The sequence below is a fragment of the Vicia villosa genome, linkage group LG3, assembly GCF_029867415.1.
Source record: "Vicia villosa cultivar HV-30 ecotype Madison, WI linkage group LG3, Vvil1.0, whole genome shotgun sequence".
Taxonomy (NCBI): Eukaryota; Viridiplantae; Streptophyta; class Magnoliopsida; order Fabales; family Fabaceae; genus Vicia; species Vicia villosa.
In genome coordinates this window covers 110,417,825-110,431,288 of record NC_081182.1, presented here as the reverse complement: position 1 = coordinate 110,431,288, position 13,464 = coordinate 110,417,825, and the positions used below count along the sequence as shown (strand labels likewise).

At 30.9% G+C, this 13,464-nt stretch overlaps 1 protein-coding gene across 5 annotated transcripts; it reads left to right on the top strand.

Moving 5' to 3' along the window:
• Positions 1-8,464: 8,464 nt before the first annotated feature.
• LOC131656529 (cell division protein FtsZ homolog 2-2, chloroplastic-like) lies at positions 8,465-12,258 on the top strand. Of its 5 annotated transcripts, none has more exons than XM_058926232.1 (6): positions 8,465-8,706; positions 8,902-9,117; positions 9,284-9,803; positions 9,936-10,026; positions 11,458-11,600; positions 11,823-12,258. In XM_058926232.1, exons 3-6 carry the CDS (start codon positions 9,756-9,758, stop codon positions 11,835-11,837), a joined length of 297 nt encoding a protein of 98 aa, XP_058782215.1. In that variant the 5' UTR covers positions 8,465-8,706; positions 8,902-9,117; positions 9,284-9,755; the 3' UTR covers positions 11,838-12,258. The 5 variants fall into 5 exon arrangements, with proteins under 5 accessions (XP_058782215.1, XP_058782216.1, XP_058782213.1 ...); XM_058926233.1 differs by having other exon boundaries at positions 8,467-8,706; positions 11,476-11,600; XM_058926230.1 differs by having other exon boundaries at positions 8,474-8,701; positions 11,774-12,258.
• Positions 12,259-13,464: the final 1,206 nt, after the last annotated feature.

The window sequence follows — 13,464 nt, the reverse complement described above, 5'->3', positions numbered from 1 at the left end:
CAAGCCAGATACTGCGCCTTGACGATTCTTCTGATCAGGTACGATCAATTATGATGAAAAGTTAGTTAATATTTTTATATAATATTTATTACTAAAAATTATAGAAAAATAGTGTAACATAATTATAAAATTATTTATAAAATAATTAATTTAATTGAGAAATAAAAAATGAAGGTAGATTTACTACTTTATTTGGTATAGGCAGAGTTTCTAGTTTGTAGGTGAAGTATAAAGATAAAGCACAGATTGACGTTTAAGTAGTGGATTAGGTAGCTAAGCTTAACATATGTGGGCCATGACATGATAGCTAAGTAAGACTGATAACATATCTAATTGTTATTAAATTATTTCCAGCAGCATATATCTTATTGAAATTTATTGATACTAAATGATAGACATTGAACTTTGGTTTTTAGAAAAAGCATGGGGTGGCCATGGCCTTTCTTTGTCCTCTGCTGGCTCCGCCACTGCAAGCGGCAGTAGTGCTGAAATAAAGGTGCGGTTTGTGAATTCGTGAATTTGTGAGAAGTTATGAAATAAAATAAAGGTACTAGGATATATTCCTTCATGTGATTGATTTTGCTTTTATGTTTCTTTGACTCAATAAATTCTGTTCCCCTGGGTATGCAAGGAACGATAGAATACACAGACACAGAGGCAAGTTCTCTAGATCAAATATATTTGTCTTTTAGATTTAGGTTGATTATACATTGATTGTGCAACTTTTGCAAGTTTCACATACAATGTATAGTATCCAATTCTAGTTTAATATGCTTCCATGCTGTTTTTGCTGTTTTTGCTTACATTCAACTAAAATCTTCATAATCACATTAACTCCATTTAGAGAAAGGAAAATCTATTTTAAATTATGGATATTTAATTGGCTTGTTTTGGCTTATTTTCTTTTTAAATGTTTCAACTAAAATGTGTACATATCACTTTGCTTCCCTTTGCTTGCTATTTGGATTTGGAGATCTTGACATACAGGGATGGAGCTATTTACAACAAAGTGTGGTCCCATGCCCCCACTATCTTTTATACTTTTATACACATCATATAATTATAGTATCATACTCACACCTCATATTATCACACTCACTCCCTTTTATGTCCTTTTATGTCACTTGGTCTTTGCATACTCACTCTCTTTTATGTTAGTTGGTCTTTGCATTAAATATACAAATGTTATTTTATAAGTTGTGGTATTTTAAGCTAATTAAACGATCAACTCCTCAATGTCATACTATACTAGTAAATATCATAGAAATTGTTTCACGCACGCACGCACAGACGCATGCGCGCACGCGCGCACACTTAGATATATATATATTTAAAATTTTATATTAAAAATATATGTATATATTTTCCCCCAATAGTTAAAAGATCTGGCTTCGTTCCTGCTGACATAGATAGGAAAGCTTCTGATTTCATTGCTAAATACTATGCTACTCGAGACACTAACTCTAAGAGCCAAATTGAATCTTGAAAGTAGTTTTCTTCCTTGGTTATCAATGTTTTTTTGTTTGTTTAGGTTCTAATATGTTACTTAAAATAGTATGGTCATTATTAATGATATGATCTTTTTCTTTCAAATCTTACTCCATGTTACTTAGTGGTAAATGTATCAAGCTTTTTGCATGCATGCATAATTAATCATAAATTTGATAAGCATTATTGAATGTTTAAACTTACTGTAATATATTTACTTTAGCCATGATATTTATTTTATTGTGATATATTTATTTTATGCCTTTACTTTAATACATGGTAGAACCTGTTGTAAGCAGATACCAATACTAAACTCAAAATACACCAACTCTATAACATAATTTTTCAATAGTCAGTAATGGCTGTCAAGGACAACATTCCAAGATTAGTTGTTTGTGATATATGCATTTATTAATAATTCTCCACCCTTAATCATAACATAAATTACACTTTAATGTTTGTAAAAAAAAATTCCAATTAAGTATAATTTTTGCATTATGGATTGATAGACTTATCACTTCTATATAGTTTTCAAAAACTTACATTTTATTATATTCAACATACTTTGTTTTTAAAATGACATAAATGTTTATAACATAAATGTTTATAAATAAATAGTTAAATTAACAACTCTACACTTTTGCTTCTAATTCAGGCTGGAGAAAATTGTATATGTGTATTATAATTGTTGTCTATTCAATTTTTAGATAATTTTAATTTAATTTAATTTTAATTTAATTAGTTGAAACACTTTTGCATATATGTATTATAATTGCCATATATATTCAATTTTTATATGTATTTATTTGAATTAATTTTTGCTTAGCGAAAACTATTGCTAGAATAAGTTATTTTATGTTGGTTTTATAATTAGTTTGGAATTCTTAATTAAATCTCATAACGCGAATTGTTTTTGTGAAGGTAATCAAAATCGAACCGGACCATTAACCAGTACATTCAAGGGTTCAAGGTTTTAAGGTCGAACCGGGAATCAACCGAGGTTCAACCAGTTATATACATTTTTAATTATTTCATTCAAGGTAATTAAAACCAGACAGGTCATTAAACCGGAATAGCTGAGGGTTTAAGGTTTAAAGGTTTGGCCGCGGTCGAACCGCGGTCAGACCGTAATAATGAAATATTTAATTTTTAATTATTTTAATGTAATATATATTCTAATAATAGTGTATATTTTAACATATTTATATATATTTTATTAAATATAGTTTCTTTAAGTTTTAATTTTTATAAATTTTAAAAAATTAATAATTAATCTTTGATTATTATACTATTTAAAAAGTAAAGTAAATTTAATGGTACTTGATTATAATGTAAAATACTTCATATTAATTTTTTTGAATAAAAAAGAACACTTAAGTATCTTTTTTATTATCATTTGGACATAGGCCCATTTTTAAGTCCATGGAACATATAACCTAAAGAAAAAGCCCTATTTGAAGTCATTGAAGTATAACACATGTGCTGCCATGCACGTCTTCTTTTGAAACTCAATATGCCAATTTCATCTCTTTTTCATCTGTTAAAAAAATGAAATTAAAGACAAATATATAACTCGTCTTCATATGATACTTAAACATTGATTGTTGTTAGATGAAACTCCAAAACACAATTTAATCGTAGGAGCCGGCGGTTTGTGAATTTACCAGAAGTGCTAAATAAAGGTACTAGGGGATATATTCTTTCACATTGTAAATTTGCTTTTGTGTTTCTTTGTCTCACTGAAATTCTCTGACAGATACATAGTTTCTAGATAATACATCTCTAGGCTCTAGGCAGAATAGACAAGCAAGTTCCCTATATAAAATATATTTGTCTTAATAAACTTTTAGGTTCAGGTTTTAATATTTATAATAGTAGTTTACATTTTAACATGCCAATTATAATTACTTGGAGGTGCTGTATGATTATATGATTATACATTGACTGTGGAACTTCTAAAAGCATCAAAATCCAAGTAAGTTTCACATACAATGTATAGTATCCAATTCTATTTTAATGACGCTTCCTTGCTGTTTTTGCTTACATTCTGGTAAAATCTTCATAATCACAACAACTCCATTTTGAGAAATGTAAATCTATTTTAAAATATGGATAGTTAATTGGCTTGTTTTGGCTTATTTTCTTTAAAAATGTTTCAACTAAAATGTGTACATGTCCCTCTGCTTCCCTTTGCTTGCTACTTGTGATTGGGAAATGAAAACTATAAATAGAGTTTAAATAGGGTGTGTAGTGCATTATAGCTTATAGCATAAAGGGAGCTTAAATAGAGTGTGTAGTGCATTATAGCTTATAGCTTAAATAGAGTGTGTATTGCATTATAGCTTAAAGAGAGTGTAGTGAATAACTAATACCAAGTGTCGAGACTCAACATGGGAGCTAAAAAATAATCTTCAAATTCAGTTACAGGATTATTCAAGTGGTGTTTTTCCACTAGAAGCAGTTATGATAAGTTGGAAGATAGTGGAAGAGAAAGTAGGATATTTATCAGCGATGAAGACATAGGTTGCTGGATTGGAGATCTTGACATACAGGGATGGAGCTATTCACAACAAAGTGTGGTCCCATGCCCCCACTATCTTTTATAATTTTATACACATCATATAATTATAGTATCATACTCACACCTCATATTATCACACTCACTCCCTTTTATGTCCTTTTATGTCACTTGGTCTTTGCATACTCACTCTCTTTTATGTTAGTTGGTCTTTGCATTAAATATACAAATATTATTTTATTAGTTCTGGTATTCTAAGCTAATTACACGATCAACTCCTCAATGTCATACTATAATAGTAAATATCATAGAAATTGTTTCACGCACGTACGCACAGACGCACGCGCGTACGCACGCACAGACGAACGCGCGTACGCACGCACAGACGCACGCGCGTACGCACGCACATATATATATATATATATATATTCAAAATTTTATATTAAAAATATTTTCCCCCAATAGTTAAAAGATTTGGCTTCGTCCCTCCTGACATAGATAGGAAAGCTTCTGATTTCATTGCTAAATACTATGCTACTCGAGACACTAACTCTAAGTGCCAAATTGAATCTTGAAAGTAGTTTTCTTTCTTGCTTTTCAATGTTTCTGTTTTGTTTAGGTTCTAATATGTTACTTAAAATAGTATGGTCATTATTAATGATATGATCTTCTTCTTTCAAATCTTACTCCATGTTACTTAGTGGTAAATGTATCAAGCTTTTTGCATGCATGCAGAATTAATCATAAATTTGATAAGCATTAATGAATGTTTAAACTTACTGTAATATATTTACTTTAGCGATGATATTTATTTTACTGTGATATATTTATTTTATGCCTTTACTTTAATACATGATAGAACCTGTTGTAAGCAGATACCAATACTAAACTCAAAATGCACCAACTCTATAACATGATTTTTCAATAGTCAGTAATGGCTGTCAAGGACAACATTCCAAGTTAGTTGTTTGTGATATATGCATTTATTAATAATTCTCCACCCTTAATCATAATATAAATTACACTTTAATGTTTGTAAAAAAAAAAATTCCAATTAAGTATAATTTTTGCATTATGGTTTGATAGACTTATCACTTCTATATAGTTTTCAAAAACTTACATTTTATTATATTCAACTTACTTTATTTTTAAAATGACATAAATGTTTATAACATAAATGTTTATAAATAAATAGTTAAATTAACAACTCTACACTTTTGCTTCTAATTCAGGCCGGAGAAAATTGTATATGTGTATTATAATTGTTGTCTATTCAATTTTTAGATAATTTTAATTTAATTAAATTTTAATTTAATTAGTTGAAACACTTTTGCATATATGTATTATAATTGCCATATATATATTCAATTTTTATATGTATTTATTTGATTTAATTTTTGCTTAGCGAAAACTATTGCTAGAATAAGTTATTTTATGTTGGTTTATAATTAGTTTGGAATTCTCAATTAAATCTCATAACGCAAATTGTTTTTGTGAAGGTAATCAAAATCGAAACGGACCATTAACCAGTACATTCAAGGGTTCAAGGTTTTAAGGTCGAACCAAGATTCGACCGAGGTTCAACCGGTTATATACATTTTTAATAATTTTATTCAAGGTAATTAAAACCAGACAGGTCATTAAACTGGAATAGCTGAGGGTTTAAGGTTTAAAGGTTTGGCCGCGGTCGAACCGCGGTCAGACCGTAATAATGAAATATTTAATATTTAATTATTTTAATGTAATATATATTCTAATAATAGTGTATATTTTAACATATTTATATATATTTTATTAAATATAGTTTCTTAAAGTTTTAATTTTTATAAATTTTAAAAAATTAATAATTAATCTTTGATTATTATACTATTTAAAAAGTAAAGTAAATTTAATGGTACTTGATTATAATGTAAAATACTTCATATTAATTTTTTTGAATTAAAAAGAACACTTAAGTATCTTTTTTATTATCATTTGGACATAGGCCCATTTTTAAGTCCATGGAACATATAACCTAAAGAAAAAGCCCTATTTGAAGTCATTGAAGTATAACACATGTGCTGCCATGCACGTCTTCTTTTGAAACTCAATATGCCAATTTCATCTCTTTTTCATCTGTTAAAAAAATGAAATTAAAGACAAATATATAACTCGTCTTCATATGATACTTAAACATTGATTGTTGTTAGATGAAACACCAAAACACAATTTAATCGTAGGAGCCGGCGGTTTGTGAATTTACCAGAAGTGCTAAATAAAGGTACTAGGGGATATATTCTTTCACATTGTAAATTTGCTTTTGTGTTTCTTTGTCTCACTGAAATTCTCTGACAGATACATAGTTTCTAGATAATACATCTCTAGGCTCTAGGCAGAATAGACAAGCAAGTTCCCTATATAAAATATATTTGTCTTAATAAACTTTTAGGTTCAGGTTTTAATATTTATAATAGTAGTTTACATTTTAACATGCCAATTATAATTACTTGGAGGTGCTGTATGATTATATGATTATACATTGACTGTGGAACTTCTAAAAGCATCAAAATCCAAGTAAGTTTCACATACAATGTATAGTATCCAATTCTATTTTAATGACGCTTCCTTGCTGTTTTTGCTTACATTCTGGTAAAATCTTCATAATCACAACAACTCCATTTTGAGAAATGTAAATCTATTTTAAAATATGGATAGTTAATTGGCTTGTTTTGGCTTATTTTCTTTATAAATGTTTCAACTAAAATGTGTACATGTCCCTCTGCTTCCCTTTGCTTGCTACTTGTGATTGGGAAATGAAAACTATAAATAGAGTTTAAATAGGGTGTGTAGTGCATTATAGCTTATAGCATAAAGGGAGCTTAAATAGAGTGTGTAGTGCATTATAGCTTATAGCTTAAATAGAGTGTGTATTGCATTATAGCTTAAAGAGAGTGTAGTGAATAACTAATACCAAGTGTCGAGACTCAACATGGGAGCTAAAAAATAATCTTCAAATTCAGTTACAGGATTATTCAAGTGGTGTTTTTCCACTAGAAGCAGTTATGATAAGTTGGAAGATAGTGGAAGAGAAAGTAGGATATTTATCAGCGATGAAGACATAGGTTGCTGGATTGGAGATCTTGACATACAGGGATGGAGCTATTCACAACAAAGTGTGGTCCCATGCCCCCACTATCTTTTATAATTTTATACACATCATATAATTATAGTATCATACTCACACCTCATATTATCACACTCACTCCCTTTTATGTCCTTTTATGTCACTTGGTCTTTGCATACTCACTCTCTTTTATGTTAGTTGGTCTTTGCATTAAATATACAAATATTATTTTATTAGTTCTGGTATTCTAAGCTAATTACACGATCAACTCCTCAATGTCATACTATAATAGTAAATATCATAGAAATTGTTTCACGCACGTACGCACAGACGCACGCGCGTACGCACGCACAGACGAACGCGCGTACGCACGCACAGACGCACGCGCGTACGCACGCACATATATATATATATATATATATATATATATATATTCAAAATTTTATATTAAAAATATTTTCCCCCAATAGTTAAAAGATTTGGCTTCGTCCCTCCTGACATAGATAGGAAAGCTTCTGATTTCATTGCTAAATACTATGCTACTCGAGACACTAACTCTAAGTGCCAAATTGAATCTTGAAATTAGTTTTCTTTCTTGCTTTTCAATGTTTCTGTTTTGTTTAGGTTCTAATATGTTACTTAAAATAGTATGGTCATTATTAATGATATGATCTTCTTCTTTCAAATCTTACTCCATGTTACTTAGTGGTAAATGTATCAAGCTTTTTGCATGCATGCAGAATTAATCATAAATTTGATAAGCATTAATGAATGTTTAAACTTACTGTAATATATTTACTTTAGCGATGATATTTATTTTACTGTGATATATTTATTTTATGCCTTTACTTTAATACATGATAGAACCTGTTGTAAGCAGATACCAATACTAAACTCAAAATGCACCAACTCTATAACATGATTTTTCAATAGTCAGTAATGGCTGTCAAGGACAACATTCCAAGTTAGTTGTTTGTGATATATGCATTTATTAATAATTCTCCACCCTTAATCATAATATAAATTACACTTTAATGTTTGTAAAAAAAAAAATTCCAATTAAGTATAATCACTACGCCAAAAAGGACTTTAGACAGCGCAACTTAGACAGCGCTTTTATACAAAAGCGCTACTATAAGTAAAATAAAAAATAAAACACGGAAACTGTTCAGGAAAATGAAAAAAAGCGCTGCTAAAAGGGTGACCTTAGACAGCGCTTTTGAAAAGCGCTGCTATAAGGGTTGCTTTTGAAAGCGCTTTACGAAAGCGCCGGTAAAATACCACATTAGCCAGCGCTTTAAAAAAGCGCTGCCTAAGGAACTTCTAAAAGCGCTGCCATTAGTTTATAAAAAATAAAATAAAATTCAGAATCCCTTCAGACCCACTTCATGCTTCCAAGAAACCCTATGGCCAGGGACGCAGCAGAGCTTCCATCTTAATCAAACCCTAGTAGCTACCGCCAAGACCTCCCCCTTCCAATCCTCTCAAACGCAGATTTAGAGATTAGAAGAGAAGACTAAATTCTTACGCTCACAACACAATCCCATCGCTACCGAAGAAGAGAACAAGAACAAGAATCTACGCTTAATTCGGTAAGGTAGGTTCTCTATTTCCCTATGATTCTTTCGGAATTTGGGGGTAAACAAAAATTAGGGTTGTTAGGTTATGGTTCTGAATCTGATATTTAGGAATTGGGTTCAGAAATTCACTCTTTTCTATTTTCTGGTTCTGAATCTTTTGACGAGTTTGTACCATGTTGTGTGTTTGAAATAAATTGCTTTTTTTATATCAGAGGGAAGTGCTTCTTGATCTATGGCTGCTGTTGGAGTAGAAGTGAAGCGTGCAGATGGTGCACCTGAGGAACATTGCTCTGCCAAGCTAACCAAGCAGGGTGAGGGGCTTCGACAGTACTATACTCATCACATCCATGAGCTACAGCTCCTTCTCCGTCAAAAGACCCATAATCTTAATCATCTTGAGGCTAGACGTAACGAGCTCAATTCTAGGGGTTCGTTAAATCTAATTCTAATACTCTTATTCATTCTGTAGTTCCTATATTTATCAATTAGTTACGTTTTTGTTTCTACTACTATTATTATTCAATTGGTAAGAATAATTCATTCTGACACAAATGTACCATTTCACAGCAACTGTTATTCACTTTGTTTCTTCAGGTTTTGGCTTGGTTTTGGAATTGGTGGTGATTACCCTCTTTCGGCTACACTTATGTCTGAATAAGCTAACAAAAAAACGTGAGGCGCTTTCATCGCTGCGGTGTTTGCTATGCAGGGATTCGAAATCATGGCTGGTGGATTATTTGCATTGATTGTAGCTACAACGTTTGATCACAAATATAAAGTTCCTATTTACGAAGAAAATCGGGAAGCGTCACTTGTGTTGCCGACTTTTGATTATGTTTGGCGTTTGGTGCTGTTCCAGCAGCACTTACCTATTCAAGAGTGGGGAATTATTCTGCAAGAGTACTAGAGAAACCACCTTCTCTCATAACTCTACTAACACTTGGATCATCAAGTATAGAGATTATGAGCTGCTCAACTTCAATCTTCAAGGCCAGAATATGCTGCTGTTCTTAAATTTTCTTATACAATACTACACCTCAGGCATTTGAAACTTACTAACCTTTAAATGAATTCTTTTAGGAGAAGACTTAATTTCCCACCTGCCACTGCAAAGGTACACAAAAAATATGTCCATAGATCATGTTTTGATAAAAGATGTCCTTATTATACGTTGTCCATGATTCAAAGCTGACGGTGTACGTTTTTAAAGTTATACAGGCTTGTTAATTTCATTAATTTATTGCAGATACCTGGATTGGTGAATGTCGACTTTGCCGATGTTAGAGCTATAATGGCCAATGCAGGTTCTTCACTTATGGGGATAGGAACTGCAACTGGTATGTATGTAAACTGCTAGTAGGATTGTAATGCTGCTCCCGACTCCAAATTTTCTAGTCGACCCAACTAAATTACTCTGAAACTTGTGTTTTGCTTAAGTAATACGTGTAGAGTGTGGTGTGATTTTCAAACAATATATGTATGACTACCATATTTTATATTAGTTTACCATATGGCGCACATGTCTAGAGCTGTTAGGATATATAATATTTGGATAATTAGAGTAGTTAAGAGTTAGTAAGTTGATAAGTTTGTTAGGTGGCTGTTCAGACTTCAGAGTTATGCTGGTTATTTTTAGAAAGTCTTTAACTGGCCCTCAATTGGTAGAAGTGAAAGATGGCTATGAATAATTAAGTTGTGACTAGAGGAAGCTCTAGTGAGAGGAGAGTGCGCCTTTGTGGTAGCTTTGAGTGTAAGGTTATCTATCATCTTCATTGTATATCTTTTGTATCTTCTCTTCCAGTGTTGTTTTAGAGGATAGGTGGCATTGTCTTAATACTGTTCTTTAACATAAAGAATCCAAACAAAAACTTTGATGATGGATATTAATGCTTTTCTATGGTAAAATTTCACCTCTTTACCTCACTTTTTGTTAACTTAGAATTGAGATTGGAGGGAGCACAACCTTACAAAAACAATTTGTAAGGTGAAAATTACCCCCACTTATAAACATATGTTCAGGATAGATATTGTCCGATATGAGACCCTTAACATTAAAATTAACTCTTACGAGTCATGCCACACTTTAGTATTCTGGAGAAATGCCACACTTCAGTATTCTGGAGAAGCTCAAACTTTGATGGTGCATATGCTTTAATGCTCTTCAATAATAAAATTTCACCTCTTTACATCACTTTTTGTTAACTTGTACTAATATATATATATATATATATATATATATATATATATATATATATATATATATATATATATATATATATATATATATATATATATATATATATATATATATATATATATATATATATATATATAGGGGACGACTCAAGTGAGAACACTTGGTTATTATGAGAAATGAGAACAATGAATCTAGACCATTAGATTTGATTTTAATGGACTGGATTGGTTTCTCTTTCCATGATCCTTAATATTTATTTTAAATCAACACAGAAAGAGAAACTAATCCAGTCCATTAAAATCAAATCTAATGGTCGTGATTCATTGTTCTCATTTCTCATAATAACCCAGTGTTCTCACTTGAGTCGTCCCCTATATATATATATATATATATATATATATATATATATATATATATATATATATATATATATATATATATATATATATATATATATATATAAATGTCCTTTGATTGGCATATACTTTTATTTGCTTAGGTCAGAACTTATATGTTCATTGTGGTTCAATGTTACTTCATATATTATTAATGTGTGTAATTTATCTTCTAGCCTCTTTTTGCATTGAAGGGAAAACAAGGGCAAGAGATGCTGCATTAAATACTATCCAGTCGCCCTTACTAGATATTGGTATTGAGAGGGCCATTGGAATTGTATGGAATATAACTGGTGGAAGTAATCTGACATTGTTTGAGGTAGTTGGCTACCCCTCTGGCTCTTACAGTTTTATCTAGTTAAATAGTATTTGATATACATCTGTGCACATAATGTTTCTCTCCTTTTATTGTTGAATGAATTTTGCACTGTTCTGATTTTGGTTTTATGTATGCGGGGCTGATTTATGCATTTGTTTTTTTTGTCTGGCCAGATTTGGTTTCGTATCATGTTCAGCTCGGTCTTTTTTGTGTTGGATGTAGGGATGGAAATTGTAGGTTTCTCAATTTCAAGGCTAACACTGAATAGGCTTAGGTGGATCAGTTCTGTCATGCTCCTACTCACACTATTTGTGTTGCCCTTTGACTTTATGCACATTAGTATTTTTGCATGATCACAGCTTGCCTTGGATCACTTCCGAAATGGACATAACCTGTATCGAGGATTTTGGTCTTGACTTTGCAAAGCTTTGGAGCCATTTGAGTTAGCATAGGGGTTGGCTGAAATGAATTGGTTAGAGAAGGTAGTTTAGAATTTTTAGGAATGTTAAGCAGTAGCATGTAGATTCATCATTAGCTTTGTGTAAATTATAACCATATTTACATGTTCAAAACTATGATCTGATCCAGGATTTCCAAAAAGAGATTATTATGTGAAATTATTAGTTTATGGTATATTGAAGGTGTTATTTTTAGTGAACTATGATTGAAGATGTTATTTTTATATATGAATAAGTTTTTTAATTTAAGATCAAAAAAATATTTTTATGTAAAAATGATTACTAAGTCTAATAATAATAATAATTTTTTTTAATCTATTTTATCAAATCAATTAAACTTATATTTTATTATTAGACAGCTCTTAAAGAGAAAAGCGCTGTCTAAAGTGGGGAAAAGTGCTGCCTAAAGGGGGGAATAGACAGCGCTTTCTTAGCGCTGTCTAAAGTGATGCCTAAAAGATGATCAAAAGCACTGTCTAATGAAAAAGCGCTGCTAAAGGGGTACTGACAAAAGCGCTGTCTAATGCAAAAGCGCTGTCTAAAGTGGACATATAGCAGCGCTTTTAAAGTCAAAAGGCTGCCTAAAGGGGGTCTTTAGCAGCGCTTTCAAGGTGGAAAAAAGCGCTGCCTTTACCTACGGCAGCGGGGGAATAGACAGCGCTTTAAAGCGCTGCCTAAAGCCAAAAAAAGCGCTGTCTTTTTACTTGTTTGGCGTAGTGAATTTTTGCATTATGGTTTGATAGACTTATCACTTCTATATAGTTTTCAAAAACTTACATTTTATTATATTCAACTTACTTTATTTTTAAAATGACATAAATGTTTATAACATAAATGTTTATAAATAAATAGTTAAATTAACAACTCTACACTTTTGCTTCTAATTCAGGCCGGAGAAAATTGTATATGTGTATTATAATTGTTGTCTATTCAATTTTTAGATAATTTTAATTTAATTAAATTTTAATTTAATTAGTTGAAACACTTTTGCATATATGTATTATAATTGCCATATATATATTCAATTTTTATATGTATTTATTTGATTTAATTTTTGCTTAGCGAAAACTATTGCTAGAATAAGTTATTTTATGTTGGTTTATAATTAGTTTGGAATTCTCAATTAAATCTCATAACGCAAATTGTTTTTGTGAAGGTAATCAAAATCGAAACGGACCATTAACCAGTACATTCAAGGGTTCAAGGTTTTAAGGTCGAACCAAGATTCGACCGAGGTTCAACCGGTTATATACATTTTTAATAATTTTATTCAAGGTAATTAAAACCAGACAGGTCATTAAACTGGAATAGCTGAGGGTTTAAGGTTTAAAGGTTTGGCCGCGGTCGAACCGCGGTCAGACCGTAATAATGAAATATTTAATATTTAATTATTTTAATGTAATATA

Bases quoted from the DNA above. Each gene is read 5' to 3' on its own strand.
- LOC131656529 (XM_058926230.1), top strand. From the start codon at position 9,756: ATGAATTCTTTTAGGAGAAGACTTAATTTCCCACCTGCCACTGCAAAG. The intron at 9,804-9,935 runs GTACACAAAAAA...AATTTATTGCAG, and splicing joins TCCCACCTGCCACTGCAAAG to ATACCTGGATTGGTGAATGT. The intron at 10,027-11,457 runs GTATGTATGTAA...TTTATCTTCTAG, and splicing joins GGGGATAGGAACTGCAACTG to CCTCTTTTTGCATTGAAGGG.